The sequence below is a fragment of the Diceros bicornis genome, chromosome 11 (assembly GCF_020826845.1).
Source record: "Diceros bicornis minor isolate mBicDic1 chromosome 11, mDicBic1.mat.cur, whole genome shotgun sequence".
NCBI lineage: Eukaryota > Metazoa > Chordata > Mammalia > Perissodactyla > Rhinocerotidae > Diceros > Diceros bicornis.
The window spans coordinates 37,965,162-37,977,223 of NC_080750.1; the positions used below are offsets into that span (position 1 = coordinate 37,965,162).

Here is a 12,062-nt window from a genome sequence, read left to right on the forward strand (position 1 = left end):
ACAATCACCTATTTGAGATTCTGAAGTACCGACGATGTTTCAAAGACATATTTTCAGACTCTTTTGCAGATTTGCGGGGTATCTTGGTGTATGATGAAAATCTATAGCACCTATGTTTCCATAAGACAATATCAGCTTTTCTTGTAATCACATTTCACTTATTACAAAGTCCCAATATATATGTTCCATTAGTCATCTAACTAATATGAGAGATTTTCCTTCCAGACTAACCATTATATCATCATTGAAACTACTAAATTTACAAATAGTTTAGCCTTTAATATACATGTCAAAATGCAGAAAGATTAAATTGATAAATCTCTCCCTAGTGCATCCTTTTCATTTTTGTGGATTACAAGCAACTGTCAAGCCTGTGGAGTTTCATAAAATTATCATCCTGCTATCAAAAATAAAGTTACTTTTCTGATATCCTTGGCTTTTCTTCTATAGAGAATTACTTATAGGAATACTATTTAGGATATCAAATATGCTTTCAACTAAGATTTAGCTGCAATATATGCTGGGGGAAAGTGGAACTGGGATTGTTTGGGACAATGTGACATGCCAGGAGATCTGATTACTGGCATTTATGCTTATGGAGCATATGAAAAACATTCATTTTGAAAAATGCATCTTAACTTTTAAATATCGTTATATTGGTAGTCTTTATTCACTAGCATTATTTGGTAAAGAGGGGTGGAAGGAAGGTAGGAAGGAATGAAGGAGGTAGAGAGGGAGGGAGGGAAGGAAGGAAGGAAGTAAGGAGGGAAGGAAGGAAGGAGGGAAGAAAAAAAGGAAGGAAGGAAAACATAGGGGTCAGGATTCTCAGTTGAAGACGTGAAGCTGACAGGCTAGCACTACCTATATTAATCAGAAAGAGACGCATTAAAGATATAGACAACTCAAAAAATCATTGGGATTGTAGAGAAAACAGAGAGCAGGAGGAGTTCCCTGAATCATTCCTTGTATCACCCCAGGAACTGGCTTGGAAACTCTGAATCAAGAAGCTACCCACAGTCACTGACCTCAGAACCACTAGGCCATGCCACTGTCGTGAGTTATTCTACTAGGATAAACGCTCCCTACTTGCCTTTTATTCCTATACAACTCATTTCCAAAGCAAAATTTTGTATAGAGGAGGCAGAAAATATAGTTTTAACTTTATTATTATTATTATTATTAGTAGTAGTAGTAGTAGTAGTAGTAGTATTATATTGGAAATGTGTGTTTTACAATGTGGAAAACTAGCAAAATGTGCAAAGACTGCTCAAAAAAAGACTGAAGGAAACACAAATAAAAGAAGTCCAATGTGGAATACGTTTAATAACCCAAAAACTTGAATGTTTGAGCATTTATTCCAGGAAAAGATAGCAGTCTTAAGGGGTGCAGACTTAAGCTAGCACATTTGTTCAAAACTTTCAGCAAACCTATTTAGAATTTTGGAACTTCAAGTTTTCTCTTTCTCTTTCTCCTTAGTTGTGTAAAAATCCCTTAAAAATGAGATTTTTTAATTCCTCAATATTCTTCCCATTGGAATAAAATGAAGAATTACTTCTGAGATGGTAAGTTAGTCTTGCCTTAGCACCATTTTATCATACTTTCTTTTCTGATTATTTATATAGAAAAGTTTGGAGAGGGTACAATTCTTTGTCCCTCTCCATTGCTCTGCAAGTATTAATTTCTGATAGCCTATTTCTTCAAACTGGAAATGGGTGGTCTTTTATATAAAAAGAATAATTCTTATCAACATATTACTGAAAATTATTTACTTGACATAATTTTTACTTGAACAACAAAACCAAAACAAAACAAAAAAAACTCTCAAAGTTCTTTAATTTCTGTAAAAAGAAAGTACATATCTAAGAAATGAAAAAGAAAGACAGTTTCCCCTTAAATTGATGCTAGATGTTTTCAGGATTCTTGATGAATTGTTAGTGGGAATTAGCATCAAAAAATTGGAAAACTAAAAATGATTGGATTATTTGGGTACCTTTATAATAAAAATTTGAACCAGAATGATGACCATCCAAGTGAAGCCATTTGAAATTTTTCTTGTTTCCTAGAATAATGAGGAATGCAATTTCCTCCATATGGCAGAAAGTGTCATGTTCTCTTCTTTGATGGAAAACTAGAGAACATTTCCTAGTCCCCTGGAATTTAGATGGAACCAGGTGACAAGTTCTCTCTTACAGAACATGAGTAGAAGTGATATGTTCCAAGTTCAGATTGAAGTAGTTAAGAAGTGGGTGTGCTTTCTCCACGCTCTCTTTTTTGTCTACTGCCTGGATGTGAAGACTGCAGTAGTGGTCCTAAAGAATGGCAAAGCTATCAAGATGGAAAAAGCCTGACTCTCTGAAAGACTGCATGGAGTGGAGTACCTGCTGACTCAGACTGGATTGTGAAATGAGCAAAAAGGACATTGTTATTATTTAAGTCAATGAGATTTTTAGGATTGTTTTTCAAACCTGTTAATCTACCCTGACTGATCTACTTCTCTGAACATAGTGTTCTTTGGGAGAAAGTAGTCACTATAAAAATTTGGTCTGTGGGGCCTGCCTGGCGGTGTAGCGGTTAAGTGTGCGCGCTCAGCTTCGGTGGCCCGGGGTTCCCAGGTTTGGATCCCGAGTGCGCACCAATGCACTACTGGTCAAGCCATGCTGTGGTGGCGTCCCATATTAAGTGGAGGAAGATGGGCACGGATGTTAGCCCAGGGCCAATCTTCCTCAGCAAAAAGAGGAGGATTGGCGACAGATGTTAGCTCAGGACTAATCTTCCTCACAAAAAAAAAAAAAATTGGTCTGCTTATCGTTGAAATAAATTTCTTGGCCCAGGGTGCCACCTCATGAAAATGAAACTTAGATAACTTTCGTGTCCTTGTAAATGCTCCACTTGACCAGAAACGCAGTGTATTCAGTCAGCCAATCCCCAAATGCCAAGCCAACTCCGGGCTCTATCCTTATTTCCTTGTTCCTTCTCATCCCAAACAAGGTTGACTGTGTGGCCCCAGACAAGCAGATATTTTCTATTTTTCTCTTCCTTGTTCTTTATTCTTTTTCCTATAAAAGCTTCCTGCCTTCCACTTCATTTTGCAGTTCCTCGTATGAAGACTGTCTACTTCACGAAATGTTAAACAGTTTGTTTATATAACCTAAATTGTCTTCTTTAATCTTTTTTAACATTATTAGAATTCCCATAATTCATATTTGTGTGAAAGAATGCTGCAAATTCTAAAGCATTTTGCAAATTTAATATGTTATTTTTATTAATAACTAATAAAAACATTAATAGTTACACAGAACTCAGTATTTCAATTGTGTGTTTTGGAATGGAAGTTGGGAAAGAGAATAAATAGACAATAAAAAATTCCCTTAAATCTGAATTTTCTGAGAAGTAGTCCATGTTGCCAGATCATGGTAGTTTGGCTTTCAACTATTCTAATAGCTGTACTTATTAAGGAAAATATAGATTTATAAGAAAATGTAAAACATAGACAATTTAAAAGATGTAACAAACCTGAATCTTGACCTTTCATTATTTCTGTTTCTTTTTTCCTTAATGCACTTTTATTTAATTTGGCTTACCTATTTTAAAGATTGTGTTACTCTAGTCAGAAGCAGCGTTTTAGAACTCAGCTGGGTCACAGGAACTTTCTCACCACTCCATTCTAATTTGCAGTTTTGCTGTAATAAAAGCCCTAAATATATTGCTACTGTCTAGACATTTTATCTGAAACAAGTGTCCTTTGTAGTCTCAGAGGACTTTTCTATTTTATTTCCAGTAAATCAAAGTCTGTGAAGAGCTTCAGTCCTTATTAAGGCATACCCTTCACAGTTCAGTGATCGCCAACAGTGGCAAGCCATTGACAGCTCATTTACATATAAGTGATGACTTCCATCAGGTAGTTGGCTCAAAAACACAATGGACATTTAGAGCATATCCAATATTTCTTGTTCTTTGACGAGCACCAAGTGCCAATTTTTACATAGAAACTGACTATTGAAAGTGAAGGCTTCTTTTCCCTGACCTTACCCTGTCTTTTACAGCTCTGGAGTGACATATTGTCACTGAACTTAATGTAAGATCACACCTTTAAAAGACACTCAGTAGCCCTACTTCAGTTTGCTAAAAATCAAGAATAATAGTCAAATGTAGGAAACGTGAGACAAGAACAACCACATTTAATTAAAGGAAAAATAAACTTCTGTATCCCGCCTCTAATTGTCATAATCATAACTTAATTTTTATATTTTATTTTTACAAGGTGATTTTGATATTGTTTTTATATTGTTTTCTCTTATAAATGTATTTTCCATTTGAAAAAGTGACAGTCATTGCACAACACTCATTAGGAAATCCCATACTTTAGTTTATAATTGCTTTTCATTATAACTCTACGCTTTTGCTCCCAATTTTTTGGAATAGTGGTGGCAGAACTTGAGCCAAATTTTTATCCTAATAATGCTATAAAAAGGAGTAGGCTGCTGATCTGTTACCATGCTGGGACTCAACTCGCGTGATTTTCTTTTCCTTTTTTTAATTGTGCACTTCACAGCTTTTTTAAGAATTTAAATAAAGAAAAACATTTCTCTTTAAAATGAAACTCTCTCAATTATTAACAGGGAAAATATGGATAATTTAATTTCATAGATAAGCTAACCTCTACATTTAGTAGTAATCACTTTTTTCCCCCTATCAAATGTTTTACTGCTAATGTTTTCTGGTTAGAGTATCAGCATGTTGTTTAGTCCACATTGGTTCTGGTTTTGGTGAGACCCTGACTTAACGTGATTCTTGTAATTGGCTTTTCTAAAGATTTCATTCTAATGAAATTAGATTCTATTCTAATAATTTCGATATGTATTCTACAGTAAACTCCATTGCATGAAGTAGACTGAGAAAGGTGTTTTTTTTCCAAACCAAAGAGTCGATTTCAGAAGTAATAGGTCAGGGATAAGAATTGAAAAAATTGACACTTGTCATATAGTTCCCACCTCTATTCATATCTAGTCACTATACAAAAGCATAGATTCTGTTCTTTCAGCAATTGCTCCTTCACTTGTTTCTCCAATCACATTCATAAAGGGAGAGAGGGAGGGAGAGAGGAAGGGAGGGATGGAGGATAGACAGATGATGGATAAATAAAATTAAATTCAAGATTCTTAAGGAACTGGTGTTAGCCACTGTGCTTCAAATCCTTTCTGAACTAAGGCAGGTAACTCAGGAATACTGAATATTGACTCTCAGTTTTTCATTTAAGAGTGAGCAATGAGAATAGGGAAAAATAATACTATGACTGCACTAATAAAATCATATAGTTTAAAACACATTTTGAGAAACTATTTCCAAAAAATTTAAGTGAGTTTTTAAAAATAAGAATCTTAAAGTTTTTCTAGGCATTTATTGGTGATGGAACAAAACGAATTTAAGTCCAATGAAAGGAATAGTTGACACTATGTGGTTTCAATTTCATTATGAGAAAACAGATATTTTTTACAAAAAAGACCCAATGAATGGTTCATCCAAAGATATTTAGAGATTATAGACTGACTCATCAAAGTCCTTCTTGGAATAGGCAAAGATGCTTGTCCTTTTATCCTGCTGATACAGAATTAATCCATGGCTACTGTCAACCTCTTTGGGTCAACAGGTTCATCTCTTAAGGAACAACTTTAAATTGAAAACATTATTCTACTTCTCACGACAAACGATGTTGTCTCATTTTCCTTTCTCTTATAGATCTGGACACTAACTTCCCAACAATCCGGATGTTAGCTCTTTTGAGTATTGGATGTCCACTCACTGTAAGACAAAATATATAATTATATTAATGAATTTTCAATTAATGTGATAGAATATATCATGCTTTTGAAATCATAAAATATTACAGCAAATCAATTATGGTTGTGCTAGAACACACAAAAGATTTGACTTGGGCACATTTCCTTCAGGTGTATTGTATTACATCATATATCACGCCAAGAGACTCAGCAAGAGTTACCGGTGGATCAAAGAGTTGAGAGAAGGGATGGCAGCACCTGGATTTCACCAATATATAGAGTACTTAAAATAAATTAGATGCAAAATATGTTTGACCTAAGATAATAAAACAATATTGAAATTTTTTGCATTACAATATAATCAGTTCTGATACTGATATTCAAATCAATATAAATCACTATGTGTATAGATTGCTTGAACTTGATCCATCTTTATGTATAAAATGACTTTTCAAATATGAAATAAAAGTCATAAATTTAATTTATAGCTAGAGTAGTATATTTTTGCCCTTTAAGACTTATTGTTATTATTTAACAAAAACATAACCAACTGCCAAAAAATGGTTAAAGTTATGAGAACAATCCATATTACTGAAAGGGAATGAATGACCTGCGTTGTAAAAGAAGAAGCAAGGCGTTGTTGCTGTTTTTATGTTTATCTGTATTGTCATTAGACCAAGAGCAAGGCTTATAAAAGCAAAACTAAATTAGACTACATTCAGAGTATTTATAAAATAATTAGTATTAGTAATTATCATTGCAAGTGACATCATAAGGAAAGGCAATAACCAATTGGTGTCCTAGTCTAAACAAAATATGCATGTTAGTTCTAAAGATGAGATCTTAGGATAAAATGATTTCCTACTATGAGTTTTTTTTGATAATATGCAATACCAACCATACATTTCATCATACAGAAGATAGTTGAAATGTAGGATTACTCGAAGTTGGTAAAATAGAAGGAAAAGGGAATATAATGAAACAAGCTCTTGTTCTTACACATTTGTGAGTGAATCTAGATTTAATACTCAATCTTAGTTTCCTGATCTTTGAAATGGAGTTAATATCTATTTTGTCTGGTTGTCGAAAGGATACAAAAACATACATCAAAAGATACATGTGTAATAATAATGTATTAATACTGACTCATCAGTTATAACAAATATATCGCGAGGTGTTAATAATAAGGAATGGGAGGAGGGGCTTGCAGGTGAGGGGGTATATGGGAACACTCTGTACGTTTCACTAACATTTCAGTAAACCTAAACCTCCTCAAAAAAACCCAAAAAACAAATAAAGTGTAGTAATTAAAAAAAGAAATATGTCTGTTACTTCATAAGTATGCAAAATGTAGTTGCTGTATTATTATTATTATTTACACTATGACGTTATAATATATGTAGGCTTTATAAAGTAATGTCACTAACAATTGTGTGACATAATAGAAAATATATATATTGGTCTCTGCCCCCAGTTCCTGGCACAGAGCTCCTAAAACCCCTGTAATTTTCTAAGTGATAAGAGCACTAGGAGCATCCTTTGTTCTAATATTTGGTCTTTGACCCCATCCCTGACACAGGGGTCCTGAAACCCTTGTAAATTCCTAAGTGATAAGAGCACCAGGAGCATCTTTTATTCTAATGAGGGATGATTAGATCTGGATGGCTCCTGGATGAGGGCTGGTCACCAGAAAGACCAAGTCACAGTTAGAAGCTTGGAACTTTCAGCTCCCCGTTACCCCCCACTTCCCTAGAGAACGGAGAGGGCCTAGAAACAGAGTTAATAATTGATCATGTCTAATTGAGGAAACCTCCATAAAAATCACAATAGTACAGGGTTTGGAAAGCTTCCAGTTGGATGAACACATCCACGTACTGGAAGGGTGATACACCTCAACTCCACAAAGATGGAAGAAGCTTCTGTGCTTGAGATCCTCCCAGACCTCGCCCTATGTGTCTCTTCATCTGGCTGTTCATCTTACCATATCCTTTAATAAACTGGCAAATGTAAGTGTTTCCTGAGTTCTATGAGCTGCTGTAGCAAATTAATTGAACCCAAGGAGGGCATCATGGAAACCTCCAATTTGTAGCCAAGTTGGACAGAAGCCGTGAGTAACCTGATGACCTACTACTTGAGATGGGCACCTGAAGTGGGATGCAGGCTTTTGGGATTGAGCCCTTTACCTGTGAGATCTGATGATATCTCAAGGTAGATAGTATCAGAATTGAGTTAAATTGTAGGATACCCAGCTGCTGTCTGAGTATTGCTTGTTGGTATGGGGGAGAAAAACCGACATACTGGAATTAGTGAACAGAATCTTATGAATCCAGATTTAGTCTTAGTTGGCGATCAGAAGTGAGATTGGGAGAGGAATCTTAAATTGTATAATCTGTTATTTCATAAATATTTCAATTATAAAGGATCAATTAGTTTCAGAAAGAATAAAAATGTAAGTATACATAATATATATTTAATCTTTTAAAGTTAATATTCTTGACCTTCATTTTTGTCATATGACGGAAGAGATTCAGAGGACAATCCTTTTGATTAAAACAAGTCAATTCTGAATAAAATATTAAATGTATTTTAACTGCACTCCTAAGCTGGCAGAGAAGCCGGAAGCCAAAATGTGAAGCCAAAGCAAAGTAAAATCAGTAACCTTGGTGGATATTTGAAGGCCAAAGCCAGTTTTTTTGGTCTGAAGTTTTCTGCTGGGCTGCCCTGTATATCTGAACTTCAGCCTTGTGAGGGGAGTGGGGACAGGAGGCAAAGCATACGGTCCAGCCAAAATGAGGAGTTCAGTGCGAGACCACAATGGCGGGCTGGGGCCCCAGAGCTACAGAATCAGAGTAGGTGGGATGATGCAAAAAAAAAAGAGAGAGAGAAGAGAACAGAAAACTTCAAAGAAAGGGACAGCAAGGCAACTTTCCTGTGTCCGTGAGGCTGGGTAGATAAGGCAGTGCCCCAAAGCTGGCTCTTGGTTTGGTGTTCCAATGTCGCCTGTGTAGTCTCAAATATCTCAAATATATTTAGAGTTTGTTGGGCCCCAAGAACAAAGGAAAAACCTCTCTAGAGGAAAGCAACTTCAACCAAAATCTTTAAAATATGTCATAGAAGCATATTTTCTTAAACATCTATATTTTACAATGTAGTTTTAAATTTAAAAACAGGTCATAAAGCAGTGTTTATAATATATTCCCAGTTTTTTAAAGTTATATGCATATAAAAACATGTACAGTATTAAATACCAAAATGTTAATAGTGGGTGGAATTATAAGTTAGCTTCAGTTCTTTTGGCTTAGCTATGTTTTCAACAGAAGATATTATTTACGTAAAAATAACAATATTAGAGATTTTCAAGTTTCTAGATTAGAATATATGGCAGAAAGTTATTCTTATTGTGGATGATGAATAAATAGTCAGAAGGTAGATATCTTTGTTCATACTTCAATAAGTTCAAGAACTGATTTCAATCGGGAAAATAATAAAATAAAATAGTTAATACGTTTAATATGCATTTTATAACCCATGTTTTCAGAAAAGGGATACTAAATTTTTCTCAAAGTTTCAAAGTATGCTTTTGGTGTCTGTTTTCTTTTAAACCATCTCCAGATTTTCATGTTCACAAGTCTATTTTATGATTTTTCAGGCAATTTCCCCGACCTCCTCAAGGTTATGTATTATTCTACACTATTGGCTATTTCTTGTGAATGCTTCAAAATAAATCTTTTTAGAGCAACTTGAAAAGAAAATGAATGTGGATTGTGTAAAAAATAAAACACATTTAAGTCATTGAGTATCTGTTGAATCCTATTTGTTCAAGTTCATGCTAAGTGCTATGGGGTAATCTAAAGGGCACTAACCCAGAAACAAACCAAAAAAAAAAGCAAAAACCTACAATTATTATGTTACTAATAGAGATTCGGTTAAAAAAACAAAAGCACCTACTTAACACAGTATCATGGCCTACCCACCAGAAGATTATCATAGTCAATACAAAGCAAAAACATACTCCTGGATGATAAACAATCAAGGACATATTTAAGTAGTTATGTTTGATGCTAGTCTGTAGCAGGGGTCCAAGTTTGAACCTACATTTTATGCACCTTAGAGTTTCAAACGGTGATATGTCCAGAAGACTGGCAAAACAAATCCTCTAGGGACCTCCTTGCAAAGAAAGGCCAAGAAATCTTCTTGGGGAAAAACTCTTCATACGAGAAGAGTGTGCTGAGTATTTTCATCTTGGTCCAATAAGACAATGGCAGTTGGCAGCTACGGTGATTGGATGTACTCTGAGCCGCCTCTTGCTAAGATGATTTTGCTTTGACTCTCCACTCCTGTGTTCCCTGCCCTCCCACCCCCCAGGGAGATTCTGGCCTATAACATTGTGAGAGGAAGGCCCCATCGAGAAAATGATGGAGCTGACAAAGCTGTTTTCCTACAGCATGCCCTCAGGATGCCGAGAGCATGGGGCATCAGTGCTCTGAGACTAAGGCAGCTGTGGTACAAAGGTCAGGAGAGGGGCATCTCCGTTCAGCAGGTTGACTTAGGCCAGTGTGGAATCAGCACGCCACGCGTTGGTGGCAACAGCAGCAGCAAGACACCTTCACCAGGCTTCCTGTGCTTCAGAGTGACAACAGCAGACAGGACTGCAAGGGGTGTCTTGAGCAGGGGAATAGGGAATTCTATGTTGCAGCACAGAGTGCTATATTTACGAGCACATGTGAGATATCCTAGGAGAATTCCTAGAAATAACTGCAGTAATGGGAATTGTTTTCAAAGAGACCAGAGACTGCATAAGAGTAGACAGAAAATTCTATGTGTGACTATTTTTGTGACTATATATGTCTCTATGTGTACATGTGTGTATGTAGTTGGATATTGTTTTGAAATATTAAAGGTTTGCTTCCCACTCCTCACTGCTCCTAGCTCCTGACTCTGCCATTCAGGCAATATTAATGGCTTCTTTGATGGTGTCTGAAAATAAAGCAGCTGATTTCTGATGTTTATCAATTTTGAAACAAGGAAAAAATTATAAATAGCTAATAAATATTCCACTCAAGTTTTTAAATAATCAACTTCCTCTTTTGCAATCTGTAAAAAATGGAAAACATATAGCTATTTAATAAACATAGCTATTTAAAATAAGGTGAATAATTTTGTGGCATTCCGTATATGCACTGCCTTCCAGAAGAAAAATCCAAGAAAAAAGAACACAACTGCATTTCAAGAAGGAGGTTTTAAAACACAAAGTGAAAACAATACTTTCAAAAGGAAGGCTTCCACTTGATAGAGTACAGCTTTGCTCAGAACGTATAGCATTTTGGGGATCCAAGAAATCAGAGTCTAAAGAAGTTAGCACATGGAGCCATATGGTAAGAGAGAGCGTGTGATGACATGAGAAGCCTTTCCAACTCACAGGGAATAAGAATTGGACTAGCAAACTGATGGAGGAACGAAGGAGAAGATATGGTTGGGCTCTTGAGAAAGGGCCAGGCACATTATCTCCTTGTACTTTGCCCTGTGGGAACAGAAAAAGGGAAACCTCAATGATAGAAAGCACATATAGTTTATGCAAAACCCAGGATAAAGGAGTTTTTTTGAAGGGGCTGCAACTCCTTTGAAAAAGCCATGTGGCCAATACGGGGCTGCAGACACTGTGGGCAGTGTCCAGGTGATGGTTCTGCAGCCTTACAGAACATCCTGCAGCCCAGTGTGGTGGGAGAAGAGCTACTGAGATTGCAGAGCTTCCCAAGTGGGCATTGGAATCCCGAGAAGATTGACTGACTGGTGGAGGCCTAAAGTCAGGCTAGAGAGTGAACAGTGTATATGCACTTCACTACTGGAGCCATGGCAGATATTAGGACTGGATGCCAGTGAATGGCTCCCAAGGTCCAGGTGGCATGATTTATACCACAGGTGGCCAGCAGGGAGAAAAGATCACATTGAGGATGTCTCTCACAAGATGAAAGGAAATGAGAGAACAGGCCTGTTATGCCTGGCACAGAGTAAGAAAGAATAAAGGGCGAAATTAGATGGCATATATAAACAATAAGAGCAGAATAAAACCACAAGGGTTAGAAACTCAGCTTATAGAATATTGAGATGAAAGAAGTCACTATGATTACTAACAGGGAAATGTTTTCCATGTGAAAGACTTGAGTATGAAACTCTACTTAGCGTGCAACCAGGAAATACAAGTTTCACCGAAAGTGATACCAGCCCACTGAAGAGGATGGAGAAAAAGGAACTGACCTAAGTAACTTCGAGAAGCAGTGTTTTTTG

The 12,062-nt window shown here is 36.1% G+C and overlaps 1 protein-coding gene across 1 annotated transcript in view; it reads right to left on the reverse strand.

The window, feature by feature from the left end:
* Nucleotides 1-5,395: 5,395 nt before the first annotated feature.
* The window catches only part of IQCM (IQ motif containing M), a 334,584-nt gene continuing 327,917 nt past the window's right edge, over nt 5,396-12,062 (reverse strand). Inside the window, exon 13 of the mRNA XM_058549817.1 lies at nt 5,396-5,799. Coding sequence (XP_058405800.1) covers nt 5,696-5,799 — 104 coding nt within the window. The 3' untranslated portion in view covers nt 5,396-5,695. The remainder of the gene's footprint in view (nt 5,800-12,062) is intronic.